We start from the raw sequence: 14,852 nt of genomic DNA on the forward strand, positions 1-14,852 counted from the left end.
CTATTTTCTGAGAAAAAAGAATACAGTGTAATAATAATCAAAAAATATTAAAATATAAATAGAATTTTTCAAAAGTATCTTTTCCGCGAGGAACTCCGATCGGTCATGTTCAATTTATTGATAAAGTCGCGATATTTCCGCGATTGCAACACGAGGAGAAGAGGAGGAAGAGGACGCGATCCCCAAGGGGTCAAGAACTTTGATTTCCGATCAATGCGCGTAGTTTAAGTATAATTGACAGACCTCGCCGACGGAACTAAAACGAAGGTATTCCCCCCGCGCGCGGAGACTGCCGCTCACAAACGCGCGATCGATGAGCAGAAATAAAGTTTCCCTCTCCCGCGGGGAAAGAGGAAAAGCGCGCGCGCGCGCGCGCGCATGGAGCGAAAACGCCCGGGGAGGGAAGAAAGACCGTGAAAATCTCCGGGCGATGGTGTTTGCTCTCTCGTCTTCTGCCCTCCCTTCTTCATCTTCCGCATTATCGCACTCATATATGCGCCGCACCCTAATTGACTTAGCCCGCGCGAAGAGGTGAAACTCGACCGGCTGGCTGCGCCAGGGAGAATTATGGGGCTTTCACATCCGCGGTGGTTATGTGGCGGAAAGGCGTCCCTTCCTAGCCTGCTCGGCTAGGACCATTGCGCAAATGAAGTTATGGTTGTTCATCTACACGCCCCTCCTTCCTCTCTGTCTTCTCTGTCCGCTCGTTCGCACATTTCAGCGACACTGCGAATCCCTCCCGTCCTCATCCTTCCCCCATATCATGTATTCTCACCAGATCGTCGTTGTCTCTCGGCTTCTTCCTCTATCTCTTCGTTCAAGATTACCGTCCTCGTACATACGTGGTCGGAGATGCGTTTTACGGTTGCTACGAGACGCGATGCCTTTCGTGCAGTCGACTGTTTCCGTGCCTCGTAAGCTCTCGCGAGAGCTTACGCCAGCTCGTTTGCTTTGTGCACGTCATATGATGCGCGATGTAAATAGGACGATAATGCGTCCTTCTCATGCGCAAAGCGCTCGCTTTGTACTAATGTGAGTAATATAACTCTCCTACATGCGGTATTCCAGAGTAGCTTCTTAAACGACGTAAAGAGAATTATAATTGTTATAGTATAAATAGATAGTTTTAAAACTCGACCATTTCTTTTTTTATATATATAGAAATTGTTTCACCTATTTAAACTAATTTGCCTTACGAGTAATTTTTCTTATTTTTATCAAGAGGAAAACCCCTTTCAGATCGATTAATAAATTTATAAATAAAAGAAAGTACGCGGTATACACGAAATACTCTATTCCAAACTTTTACAGGCGAATGACCCACTCTTTAACGCGTTCGGCCACGAGTTGTCGAACTATTTCGAGATCTAAACGCAACGTATGTGTGTTTTCCCTTCTTCGACCTGGCAAGAAAGAGAGAGAAAGAGTTTGTCTTCTCGATTCCCTGGTGGATCGTGTGCCTTAAGAGTCTCGGGGCGACTTAACCGCCCGGGCGAATCGTATATATCTGAAATAAAGGAAAAAGAGAAAAAGAAAAAAAAAATGTGTCCGGAATGCGGTTTCCTGCATACATGATAGGTCCCTTGTGATACTCCACTTTTATCAGCCATTATCGCTTGATCTTCACATTATTTTACGTCCGCGAGGTGCTTCACTTATTTAAGGATTTAATATACGCGTTGATTGATAGACATTGTACTTATAATTTATTATAAATGACAGGTCTTCGATATTCAAAGACTAACACAATTATGTTTTCCGCTATTCTTTTCTCTCTCTCTCTCTCTCTCTCTCTTCAACTTTAAATAAAATTATCAAATTTGAAATAATACTTTGTAGAAAAGAGAGAAATGCATTTCTCTCAAAGAGATTTTTTCTTTGCATAAATATTATCGAAACGAATGAATTTATTTCCGAATATTTTCGAGTAACTTTTGTTCCACTTTTGTAACGTTTATCAGCACTATTTCAGGATCGCACGGCCGTAAAAAAAGATCTCATCTCGAACGATGCGTCTTTATTTAGGGGCAATTCGCCACGACGTGTAGCGTGCGAAATAAATCTCTATTATCGGGTAACCTCGCCCTCTTCTTTTTCAACGTCCGCGAGTCACAATTAAAGGCACAGTCAGTCACCCTCGAATAATCGCTCGCGGTTGACCCTAATTTTTCCAACGTTAATTCGATCTGTTAGATGCTAATGCGAGACTTATTTTTTATATTGACGTGCGGACATTACTCGAGGGATCGTCCGGGCGTTTCCCTGCTAGTTATTCGCGGATTAGGAAGAACCATCCCTTTGACTACTTGTTGAATCTATCTTCGGACATCGTCAGCCTATAAATATTGCTTGATGCATCTTTAGTGATCGATAAAAGAAAACACTTATCCTACATTTTTCTACTCGAGCATAAACCATCATCAAAGATTATGCTAATCGATTAATAAAGATAATTGCCTTAAAACAGAGCCATTATCGTTGCTGTCATTAATTTCAAATTATTTAATACTCTAGTTCGCACTCATACTGGAGGAGAAACTTTCTCTCTTTAAATATACAAAGATTACGATAAAATATATCACATGATAATTTAATATAGCAGTTCTTTTAAAATAGCTGCGTCTCAAGACACAAAGAAGAATAGAGATCGCGCGCGTCTGAATTTCCTAATTAAAACTTATCTTATTTAAAAAGAAAGTTAGAGACAATTATAGAATAAAGGCAATTAACTTCGATCAATGATCGGGAATCTAATGAGATGCCATAAACTCTCTGATAAAAATATAAGAGATAATGCGAACGAAAAAATTCTCCTACGTGTTGCTCCAATAATTATATTCTCTCGCATAAAGACTACGGAATTCAGAGAATTATCGTTCAGAGATCGTATATTTATGCTGTATAATTTTTTATATTAAATGAATTGTGTCGTATCATATCTGTGATGAAAAAATTTATCTTTGGCTATCACATATTTCGTTTGTAGAATTATCGCGTAAAATATCTCAAGCAAACGCGTTTTACTATATATATTTCGTCCTGTCGCGAAAATTCTGGATACGCCCTCGATATGGGATGAGTCATTCGTTGTCGAATATTCCAAACTCTGTCATAAGCCGACGTTGAAAGCATCGGTGATGCGAAACAATGAGAAATTCTCAAAATAGGAGAAGGGCCGGCTGGCCGCGAACGAATTTGCATATACCGCAGACGGGCCGCACGTGTGCTTTGAGGGTTTACATGTGTCGTGGGTTAAACTCATTTCGCACGTACAGTACGAATAGGGGGAGAGAGAGGCATCGGCACCCCTTCTCGCTACCATCCGTGTCGGTATTTAATCAGCTATGTTATTCAATATTGGTCTGGGTTGACCTCGACTACGTATAGGCGCGTACGCGTGTGTGTTGCATGTATGGTATGTGTGACGTGGAAGAGGCGAATCCTGATAATGCCGTCGGTGAAAGAGCGAGGGCAAATGATTGCCCTTCGTGCTACCTTCCAAGCGAAATTACGCCCGAAATGCCGGCGAAACGTCGGCAAACGATGAGCTCGCAAAGGAGGTTTACGTTGCGTGAGAGTACCTTTCAGCGATTCTCGATAAACCTATTTAATGGGAGAAACAAATCTTAGAATCTATGCCATTCATATATAAAATATTGTCTTTTTTTCTGTTCTCGTATCCTTCTTTTTCAATCTCTTTAACTATTATCTTCACATGTTAAACAGTAGATTTTACGTATAACGCTTTTGCATCATGATGTCAAGTGTCATTAGATAATTCCACATGCAAATGGCCGTTAATACATCGTCGACTACGACACGATTCTGGTTCATTTATGCATACAGAGTGCTTTCGACGGAAGAACACTGCCTGCCTATGAATGGAACGAAGGGAGCGACATGCCCCCTCCCCTTTCCCCCTTTTCTCTCCCCCGCTACACGATCCAATCCCAGGCTGAACTATACATAGACACACACACACACACACACACGCACACGTACATAAAAGCGTGTGAATTGCGGGGGACTTGGAGTAATTTCATGAGCGTATAAATAAATTCATAGCGCGATGGTCGGATAGGCGAGCGAGTACATGCACAAATATCATGAGTAGCGTGTTCCTGGATGCTATCTGCGGCACACAAGAGTGCCCAGGGGGTTTAGCGTAAACAGGTACGCGCGTATACACACAGACACATATACAGACACATGTATAGATGCCACTTTGAATTCGCGGAACAATGGCCGATCGGCGCGCGTATATCGCTGGCACCCGATCCGTATCCACTTTGCGTGACGAATATTAATGCCGTTTACATTGGACGTTCATGACTCTTCGCGATCCGTTGTGCGCAATTAAAGCGGATAAGCCAATCGTGATTAATCGGTCTCGTAAATGCGAACATCGCGTCGTATCGCGTATACATACAATTCGTCGCGCTCGCTGGTTTATTTTGCGCCTTGTTTAATCACGGTACATTTCTGCGGTGTTAACGATTTCCAGCTGGCTCTCCAACTGAATGGAGGGTGTTCGCTTAAATGGAAACGACATTGCGCCATTTGAAACTGTTATCGTGTCATCCACCTTACACCGATGATACTTTTTTCTTTAGAAAGTTAATCGGAAAATTTAAACAGAAAATATTCACCGTACAGATAATCAATCAGAAAATTAATCAAACGATGTACGACACAGATTAATCGTAAGATTGACTAGAAAGAAAATCGTCCAAGAAATTGATCAGATAATTAACCAGGCAACATAATAAAAAAAATTAAAAGATTGAGAAGGAAATAATTAGAAAATCAATTCAAATATTAATAATAAGATTAACAAAAATTTGATTGCGGTAAAAACGATCATGACGAAATGCATTAATTATCCAAACGATCATGTACTTGATGCAGAGAAGTCGCGGATTTAATTATACATACCCCAATCAGATTCGAATTCCGTATTCGCTTCACACTGGTCGGTGAATAGTTTTCGCCGGTCGGTCCATCTAACATTTTTTGCGATCGGCGACATTTTAACGAGCCACGGGTTCCGTTAGTTATCTAGTTCAATCAGCTAACGACGCCGCGAATAGAGTGAGGAACCAATCGCCGTAACTGTTAACGAACTCTTCCAGATGGCCGCAAGAAAATATCGCTCGGCCGTTGAAAAGCGATGGAAATTGCGTATCGACGTTTCCCGGTTTGCCGGCAACTAGTTACTCACGAATTGCAAAATGATGTCGTTACAAACGCGATACAAGCGGGAGAATACAAGCGGAGATATCAAACAATACAGACATTCGCGCACGTAAGAATCGATAAGCTGATTTAAGCGAAACTGGGTATAACAATTTATTACACTAATAACACGGAGTTCGTAAGAATTCCGACCGTGTAAAATGGCGCGCGATTGTATCGTATTCTTGCAAACAAAGAGAAAGAGCATCCGCTTTCGCGGAGGATGAACTAAATTCCAATTTAATTGGCGCACGCGGTACGAATAATAACGTACGAGTGCGCTACGTATCCTATTCTATCAAAGTTACGACTGTAATTAACGTGATATTTCAGTATCAGTATCAGCTGTGTGTGTGTGTTTAATTCTGCAATTTTCAAAACTGCGGAGATCATGAAACTGTTAAAATTTAAATTTAAAAAATTTTTATAAATTTATCAAATTTTAAAATAAAATCGTAATAGACACATTGTTATCCTAAACAATCAGTGTAGCTTGAAAGATGCCTTCTCTTTTATCCACATATGATTGCATTTCCTAGGACATGTAACTTATACGTCTACCGTTTCGCTCGTGCCATAGTAAAATATACTTTAAATTCACAGCGAGTAGGGATCGCATACGGCGAAAGCGTGCAAGGATTACGCATATAAAGATAAGTTAGTTATCGCGAAGTTCATTACACCCGTGCCGTAAACTCTCTTAATCGTAGCGCGCGTCTCGCAATATCCGGCGTCGCGACGGAAATAATTTCGACGCGTTTAGTCCGTTTGCCTGTCGCTAAGGGACTGTTTAGACATGCTTGGAACTTGTAACGTACACGGTGTCGCCGCGCCTTGGTTGCGTCTTAATCTCCCGTGTAATCCTAGCGAGTCACTTTGTGCGACGCGCGAGGAGGCGACGTCGACGGCCTGCCGTCTGAGCAAACTGCGATCGTACTACTACTACTACTCCGGAGACACGAACGTCACGAAATTGTAAACACTCCGTGCCATTGTCCCGTTCGTCGTTTGTAATATTAACGGCAACATATTGTGAGTCGCACGGACGCATTTTCCGTTGCAGTTCCCTCGCGAGTTTCTTCGATCCTAGTCAGCGAAAATAGACAATAATCCACACAAAATATCTATTCAATTACTATCGCGCTGGCTTGGCGAATATATTTTTCCACCAAACTTGGGTCTCCTATAATCTCTTAATTGTATATTGTTCTTCAATCTCACATTTTTCAATAATAAATTTCCAAATATAATCGATTACAATCCGGACAAAAAATATTAAAATAAAACAAATATTACAAGATTTTTTCAATTATAGAATATGATATTATAAAAATTAATAAAATATCGCATATCTTTTTTGTAATTACATATAAAAAAATAAAAATATAGCAACACAAATATTTATAATATTATAAAGTTTATTGTACAAAATATATGTATATATATAAAGAAGCACGATTATTTATCAAGTAAATGCCATTCAATGCACGCCATAAAAATCCATTACCATAAAAAAGTCCACTACTATATAACTATATTTGATTAGTCTAGCACGCAGAATCATCCGCATTATCGTAAAAATTCCCATCTTATATCCCAGGAAACTTGGTCAATAATACGCGAAAATTTCGCGATCCACTTTATTCCAATGACATACGTATCGCGATGAGATGTATATCGCGTTGCAAGATGCTTTTTATTAATTTATAGTTTCGCGATGCCGACATATCTCATGTGACGTCTCTCCGCAGGCTAATAAATTTTCCATAAAAATACCTCACACAGAAGCGCAACCCCATCGGGAAGACCGCCGGACCATTCGCTCGATCGTATCGCGTTTCAACTCCGTGAACTCCGCCGCACGCTATCGGGCATTATTGATACGCATCCCCCGTACACCGCCGAATGGCTCTTGACGTTATAGACTTTAGACACAGGAAACTCGATACGCGACCGCATCGCGCCGTCCGCCCAATTTTAGAGCCACCGCAGACGCTTTTCCCTATAATGCTATGGCAAGCCGTTTCCCTCTGCAAAGCGTCCATGACGTGAGAAATGGGAGAGAGAATTATAGTGAACATACCATATATGAGTCTATCGGAAATTGAACTGATCAATTGCACTTCTCATAAATTTCTTCATTCTAATATCGGAGCATTAATTACCATGAAGGCTAAAATCAAGCACGTGGTTAAAATCAATAAATTTACGAAAAGTAAAGTCGATCAGTTTGTTTTTCGAAAAGCTTAGATATATATAAATGTATACCGAGACAATTCTAAAATAATAAAGATTAATTTTGATAATGATTTTTACGAATCAGGCTTCTCAGTTCAAATTCTTAATTAAAAAACAAAACTTAAACTTCTATTTGCGCTTTTGCAATTTTTCCAATCTCTTATATATTGTGTATTAGAAAAGTTATAGATATCTCGATTATTCTCTCGAAGCATCCAAGATCTCCTTACTCTCAGAGAACAAAGCTTTGTCGCGACACAGACTTATCTCATATATGTATGGATCGCGAATGAAAATTGATAAAACACCCACGTATAATTCTGGCCGCGGAAGCGCCGACGAGAATCACAGATCGCTTCTCGCACGCGGGATAAGAAAGTATACCCGTGGCGTTACGTGACTCCCGTACAGATAACAGCTTCCTTCCATACACGCTCCTCCGCAAATCTTGCAGCGCACTTATTTTCGCAGTTTCCGCATTCGGATTCCCGTAACCACTTTCGCCTAAAGCTCCACTTATCGTCAGACGCGACGCGGTGTTAATTTTAATGATATGCCTGTGAGTTTGGCGGCTCGTGAAAGCCGTGAATACGCGTTTATACGCCGGTAATTCGTGAGTCTTCCCGTAGATCATATTTCTAAAGATGATGCGTGGGAGATCTGATTCATACGGAGGATAATCACGTAGCGCACATCGTGGTATCGTGCGTACATAAATTTACGAGACATTATATAATATAATATAATACAATATAATAGAGCAATGAGATTAATCGAGTAGATTCATGAACATTTTGAAGAAATTTTAAAATCAACTATAAGACATGATTAATCGTTTTCAATCAATTGTATATGTATACATTTCTTTCCCAAATCTTTCTACTATATTTCTGTCAAAAATCGCGATATAACGACAAACATATATAGAATACATACATGGAAACATATCAATTTCCCTTAACTTATAATAATAGTAATATAGAGTAACATTTTGCACACTTAAATTATATTTATATATATTGATTTATATATATTTATTAAATTATGTTTATTAAAGGATATTATGTTACAATGCAACACGTGATATAATTTATTACAATATAATATTAGTTATATACAGGATGGCCCCGAACGTTCCCCAGTCAGACTTTGAGATCTTATAGGAAATTTAATTCTGAACAAAAAATTTCCTTTAAACGTAGGTTGAAAAATGCTTTCTTAAGAAGTTATCGCTCAAGAACCTCTGAAATCGTCATTATTTTACACATTTTTCCAAATATCACGGAAAATGTGCGTCTTTTAACAAAAAGTACCGAAACACAAGTTGTAGAAAATTAAACTATCTTTCAAATGAGATCAAAATGATCGTTGTATGTTCCATAGATTTTGATATAACCAGTTTCAAACGTACAAAAAGTGCTTTTGTTACTTATTGTTAGATCGATTAAAGTTGAATCGAGGAGGAAATCTGTAAAGCGACTAGATCGGTCATTACTCGATGCCGAAAGTGTATCGGAGCTAGAGGGGGGGGGGGGGGACATTTTGAGAACAGTCAGTTTTTTCACGTCTTTATTCCTTTTCTACTATTACGTGCTATTTTAGTTTAAAAAAATTTATTTTATTTTCATAAAAGAAAAAGATTTTTATTTTTTATTTTTATCGTTTTTTTTTCAAGAAATTTATTAAGTTTCATTTTCCTTTTATTTCATTTTCATTTCATCTTTTGCTCTCCCTTTGCATCAGAGGTTTTTGACCGATAACTTCTTAAGGAAGCATTTTTCGACCCATATTTATAGGAAATTTTATGTTCAGCATTAAATTTCCTATAAGATCTCAAAGTCTGGCTGGAACGTTCGGGGCGCTACCCTGTACATCATAATCTATTTTTATTTTGCGAAGAGCAGGATTACCTACGTAATTTCGGTTGCCATTGATCTTTGTTCCGCTGCGACAATTTGCATGGTTCATATTACGGCAACGGCTCAACGACGCGTGTGCTCGCCACATTTCAAAAGCGCTAACTAGTTATAATAACCGACCAACGAACTTGCAAATATCCGGCTTGATACAGTGTATCGCTAATCCATTGATGAGTCGTTCACTTTAATTACGGTCGTTGTGCGAAACTTTACTAGTATTCCCGATATATTTTAATTATTATTACCATTATTATTATTATTAATATTGTTATTACCATTATTATTATCATCTTAGCTCGTGCTAAATTTTGGTAAATTATTCAACAAAATTAATAAAAATTTGAGGAAACATGTAGAATTAAAAAAAATTAAACCATTATAAATATATTAGATTAAATATCAGATTTCATTATTAGATAAGATGTAAGATTTTATTATCATTTAACTGTATTTTACACAAAAAAAAGCAAATTTATCCTTCTCGCATTTTTTCCTGCATAAAATAAATATAAACTTTCATTGAAATATACGAGATGAATAATTTATTATATCTATCCATCATTACGCAAGATAAATAAAAATCATAAATCGAGAAACGCATTCAGTAAATGATATTACTTTTCACGAAATAAAAACATAAACTTTATTTCAACTTTGTTTGTACGTAAATATTTAGCCGATGAAGAGTTTTTCACTCGATTAGTTATATTGCACTTTTAGACACAGTCGGTGAACCCACGTTCAACCGACGTTTTCAAGTGACATTGTACGCGACGAGATCGTCGTCCTTTTGCTAGCAACAACCGATGAATTTCGCATATCGAGCGATCGTTACCTTTGATCGACCATGCGACGTTTTTTAATCGCGTTAAACGTACCATCGTTGTCCTCAATCACCCAGCTTCCACGTGTCAATCTTCCCCTCCTCCGCTTATCCCTTCATCTGCCCGCCCCGTACATTTTTCGTCCACCGAATACATATTCGCGCGGGCCCGACCTTCTCGAGTCTCTCTTCTCGGTACGCGACGTCCGTTGTTTTAATTAAAAGCAGATCAAAATGACGCGAAGCCTGCGCGACGGCGTTTCAACGGCAACGACTTTCAATTAATACAATATCCCTCTCGTCGGCCGATACGCCGATACCGATGACGATCGGCGCCGACCCGATTCGACGTCCCATGAACGTTACGAAAGAACTCGCGAGACTCTCTCTTCGCGTCATCCGAAAATCTTGCGTCATGTTACGTGAGCAGGGATGAATAATTCGTCTCGCAGCGTATATTTCAATCAAGTAAAATAAAGTAATAATGGCTTGTATAAAATAAAATAGTGAAAATTGTACGCATTTTTGCAATATAACAGAGTGCTTTGAAACATCATGAAAATTTTTTTCACTATTCGACATATACGTACATGTTGACAAACATATCGTGTGAATATCCCGATAATTTTCGATATACATACACCCGATATAGCTCGATGACATTTTTTATTTAAAATGGATTTTAATTGAACATATGAAACGTTTAGTTTAATATATCGGTTCATGTTCACGGTACAACATTATATCATAAATAGAAGAAACTGGCTGTAACGCGTTTCCATTATTTTCTGCATAATCTCCAGACAAAATGTTAGATAATTATAAAATAATAATTATTAGTGTAATTTTAATATAGAATAATATTAATATACAATAATAATTTATATATATATGTGCATATACACATATACTGGTGACTTCCGGTGAGATCCGGTGAAGTCGATAATTTATGATCTTACCATGGATTGTGCATGTCACATGAGTATTAAACGCAAGTATTAAACTACGTCTATTGATTAGATAACTATATTGTTCTTTGTCTTATATAATGCAGTTACTTGAGATGAGCACACAAGAAGAGTTTGCCCGCGATATTGCGACATGCAGGAAATTTACATTAACATCTTTTAGTTCATCCCCTATACACACAATATATGATCATAACGCATCATATAACATTATTAATCGAAGCACGCTCAAATAATATTTCCATTTTATTATCGAACCGTATGCATTTATCCTTTGACTCGTATCAGTTTTAATAAAAATTAAAAAAAAAGAAAAGAATCATATGATTCGTGTCAATATTAATGAAAAATATTTATCAAAGAATTCAAACACGTGTGCAAAAAAAGAGAGAATATAAAAAGTATTCCCTGTATATTTCGAAATTACATACGATCATCGCGCGCGCGCGAGTCTCGAGGCGTGACAATAGCTGCAATTTTACGAATATATGCACAACGAGATAGAATATTCCGGTCGCAGTTATTCCCGCTAATCATCGCGCCCCGATTGCCCGAAGCTCGTTCCTCTGACGTCGACACAATCCGGGTACGAGAGACGAGAATCGCGCTAGTTAGCTCCGGAGATGAGATCCGGGGAACCGATTGGGTCGCGTAGCGTCTCGTCGCTTAGTATGCGTCTCCGTCTCTCGCCATTACTCGGACGATCTCTTAAATCCCGTACGCAGTTACGGTGGTCGGGCATCACGAATACGAAATCGACCGGATCGCATACACCGCGGGGTATCCGTCGCTCCTTTTCGCGCAGTTCGATAATCAGAAAAATTGGAAGCCGATTTTTCGTAGAGCGAGAACCAAATCCCTAAAACGTGCCCTCCCCACCATCCCTCTCCGAGCGATTCTTCGATTCGCGTCGGAATATTTCGCGGATCAAATTTGGAGAATTCACCGATGGACACATTTCTGTCGACTCGAGTATTAACGACCAAAGTTGGAAAATCGAAGACGCGATATATTGGGTTAGGAGGTATCGGCAGAATTTAGAAGATGAGAGATGGTCTTTGAACGCGCGCATCCGAGTACAAAAACTATAAATAGCTTCACTCTTTGTTTGGAGAAAAATTGAGAGCGCGACCTTTACACCGAATTAAGCTGGAGGAAGGTAACGTTTTATTAAAATAGAAAAACTGTATATTTATATCGAAAAATATGATGAGGATACTGTCTAAAATTAAAAGAATAAAATTTATATTGTCATTTTAATGGCAATTATTGTTTTGATAATCTTTTCTGTTATACGTTTTTCGTCAATGTTTATTATTATATTAATGTTATCTTTAATAGAAATCGTGTAAGAGCTTAGCTTCTCTCTTCACAGATAAATAATGATCCTTCGAATTACACGTAGGATCTCGAACCCTAATATTAAAATACTTATTTACATTCCAAATTTCTGCTGTGGAAACGGCGTGTCAGAGCCTGAAGCTATTTATCAATGATATCGTTGTTCCCTTCGAGCCATCCTACCCATTGGATTTCAACTGAGAAAATAAACGCGCGCGCGGACAATGTCCTTTCGATCGAAGCACTCGTTCAGAAGGAAAGACACTCACCCTTGCTGGATATCGCCGCCGCGCCAACAAATTGTATGGCCAGGACAGCGCCAACCAGAAGGAACTTGCCGGAACCACCGCGTTTCGCCGCAACCGATTCACTTTCGACGCCAAATGATCCCTTTGATGCCCGGTGACCGCCGGTTCTCGTTCCCGTTCGAGGGTTGCACCTTCGCGACCCTTGGCCGTCGTCGCAACTCCCGCAGTCCGGTCGAAACATCGTCGTTCTCGTCACAGCCATAACCGCGATCGCTTTTAAAATTCTCCTTTCCGATTAGGATGTTCCGATGGAGACAATGTCACTGCACAACGTCACTTCGAATCACTCGGAAATCAAAGATGCGACAGAGAAATCCGTCACACGACACTTGGCAGCAATTGGCTGACTCGCAATCGTCATAGATACGATCATCGACACAGTCACACGATCGAATCAATCACATGTACACTGCCGCCCGCACTGTAAAAGGATGCGCGACACCTTAACGCGTCACGATTGACAAGCTGCGGATGACACAGCAGGCAGGTAAATCTTCTCAAACTGATTGCGATGATCAGGAATGACAGATCGTGCGTTCGTCGTTGAAACAAAACGTCTCAAATTCAACTCTCGCACTCGCAAATCCCAGCGGTGTGTCGCGATACCTGGCGCGCCTTCGCAAACCCGCTCGGTTACACCTGGAACTAACCGCGCCGGGCGTCTCCGGAGGGCAGGTCCTCCCCCATAACGACAGGTCTCGCCATACCTTGGCGCGCGGTCGAACAGGGTGCGACGTGAGAAAAAAATCGAGATAAAGAGAGAAAAGAAGATCGGAAAAAAAGACCAGTTTTCCTCTCGCGAGTCTCACCGATCCCCAAAAAGCACTCCCGGTTTCGGGACTTCGGCGAACGCGACTGCACGCGTCGCGACGCTGTTTTCCTGCGCGATGGAGAGACAAGGCAGGGAAGGGGGAGGATATCAGCGTCGGAGGGGGAAGGAAAAGTCACTCGCGCGCGTGGGCGGATCCCACCGCAAATTCTCGAGAAGGTTGATAAGGGCTGCGCGAGGATGGCTGGAACGACGATTGAAAAACGGTGAAACGAGAGATGCGAGTGACAGTTGTTCAAACGATACAGATAGAGAGAGAAAGAGAGAGAGAGAGAGAAGGTGAGTTTGAAAATGTATACTGAATTCTGGGAACGCGACCGAAGCCGCGTGCTAAATCCCCCAACGTAACGTGCTGCCGCGTCGAGACGCCCGGCGCTACTGAGGTGAAGGAGTAAGCCCGTTCGGGGGTTGCTGCCGTTATACGAGGTCGGGTGGTAGATGGGAGGTGGGAGAAGAACCAGCGTAGAGGGGTGGCATGGTAGCATGGCGCGCCTCGTCGAATATTCTCGTCTCTCTCCGGTTCTGTTCTCTCTTTCTCTTTCTCTTTCGCACCCCTTTGCCCATTTATCTATTCTCTTCTTTTTGTTATATATTTATATATATAGAATTTTATTTTCTCTCAGATTTAATCTTATTTTATTATGCGCGTAAAATTATTTATATTACTCGTGTGGCTTGTTCCGTTCTCGTATTCTTCCTTATTTATTCGTTGCTGGCTATTTTCTTCTCTCTGTTACGTGCTTGTTATCGTTCGTATTGTTCTCTGCTTATTGCTCCTAAGGAATTTGATCCTGGGATAGTTAGCGAACTCTTCGCTCTCTATTTTATTCTCGCTTGCGAAACGAAACACGATACGAAACAACGCGTTGCACCTTTAGAAAAAATTTTCCTATCTTGTAGCGTATAATGCTTTGGAAACAAACGATTCGATTAGAAGCGGATTAACGAATCGAGAGATGGATCGCTTTACGTTTTGCGAACAAAGTTACATAAATTGGCCGGAATGCATGGCATTCGTGCGCGTACAAGCCCCCCATGATTGTTTCACATATTATTATTTTCACTCGTGAGCGGAATTCTCGAAAACCGGCTCGTATAAGCAAAATTAATACGCAACAATGTTAGCCGCATAGAAAATTATCGAGTAATTCGATGGCAACGATTGTTACACCGGATGCCTTTTATCGTGAT

At 40.1% G+C, this 14,852-nt stretch overlaps 1 protein-coding gene across 1 annotated transcript in view; it reads right to left on the reverse strand.

Annotated features, from left to right (window-relative positions):
- LOC138932520 (uncharacterized) overlaps positions 1–14,041 on the reverse strand; it is a 185,957-nt gene extending 171,916 nt beyond the window's left edge. Inside the window, exon 1 of the mRNA XM_070294432.1 lies at positions 12,794–14,041. Within this exon, the coding sequence (XP_070150533.1) occupies positions 12,794–13,034 (241 nt within the window). The 5' untranslated portion in view covers positions 13,035–14,041. The remainder of the gene's footprint in view (positions 1–12,793) is intronic.
- Positions 14,042–14,852: the final 811 nt, after the last annotated feature.

The sequence above is a fragment of the Polyergus mexicanus genome, unplaced genomic scaffold (genome assembly GCF_030449975.1).
Source record: "Polyergus mexicanus isolate NDT 795.1 unplaced genomic scaffold, iyPolMexi1.0 SCAF_4, whole genome shotgun sequence".
NCBI classification, from domain to species: Eukaryota; Metazoa; Arthropoda; class Insecta; order Hymenoptera; family Formicidae; genus Polyergus; species Polyergus mexicanus.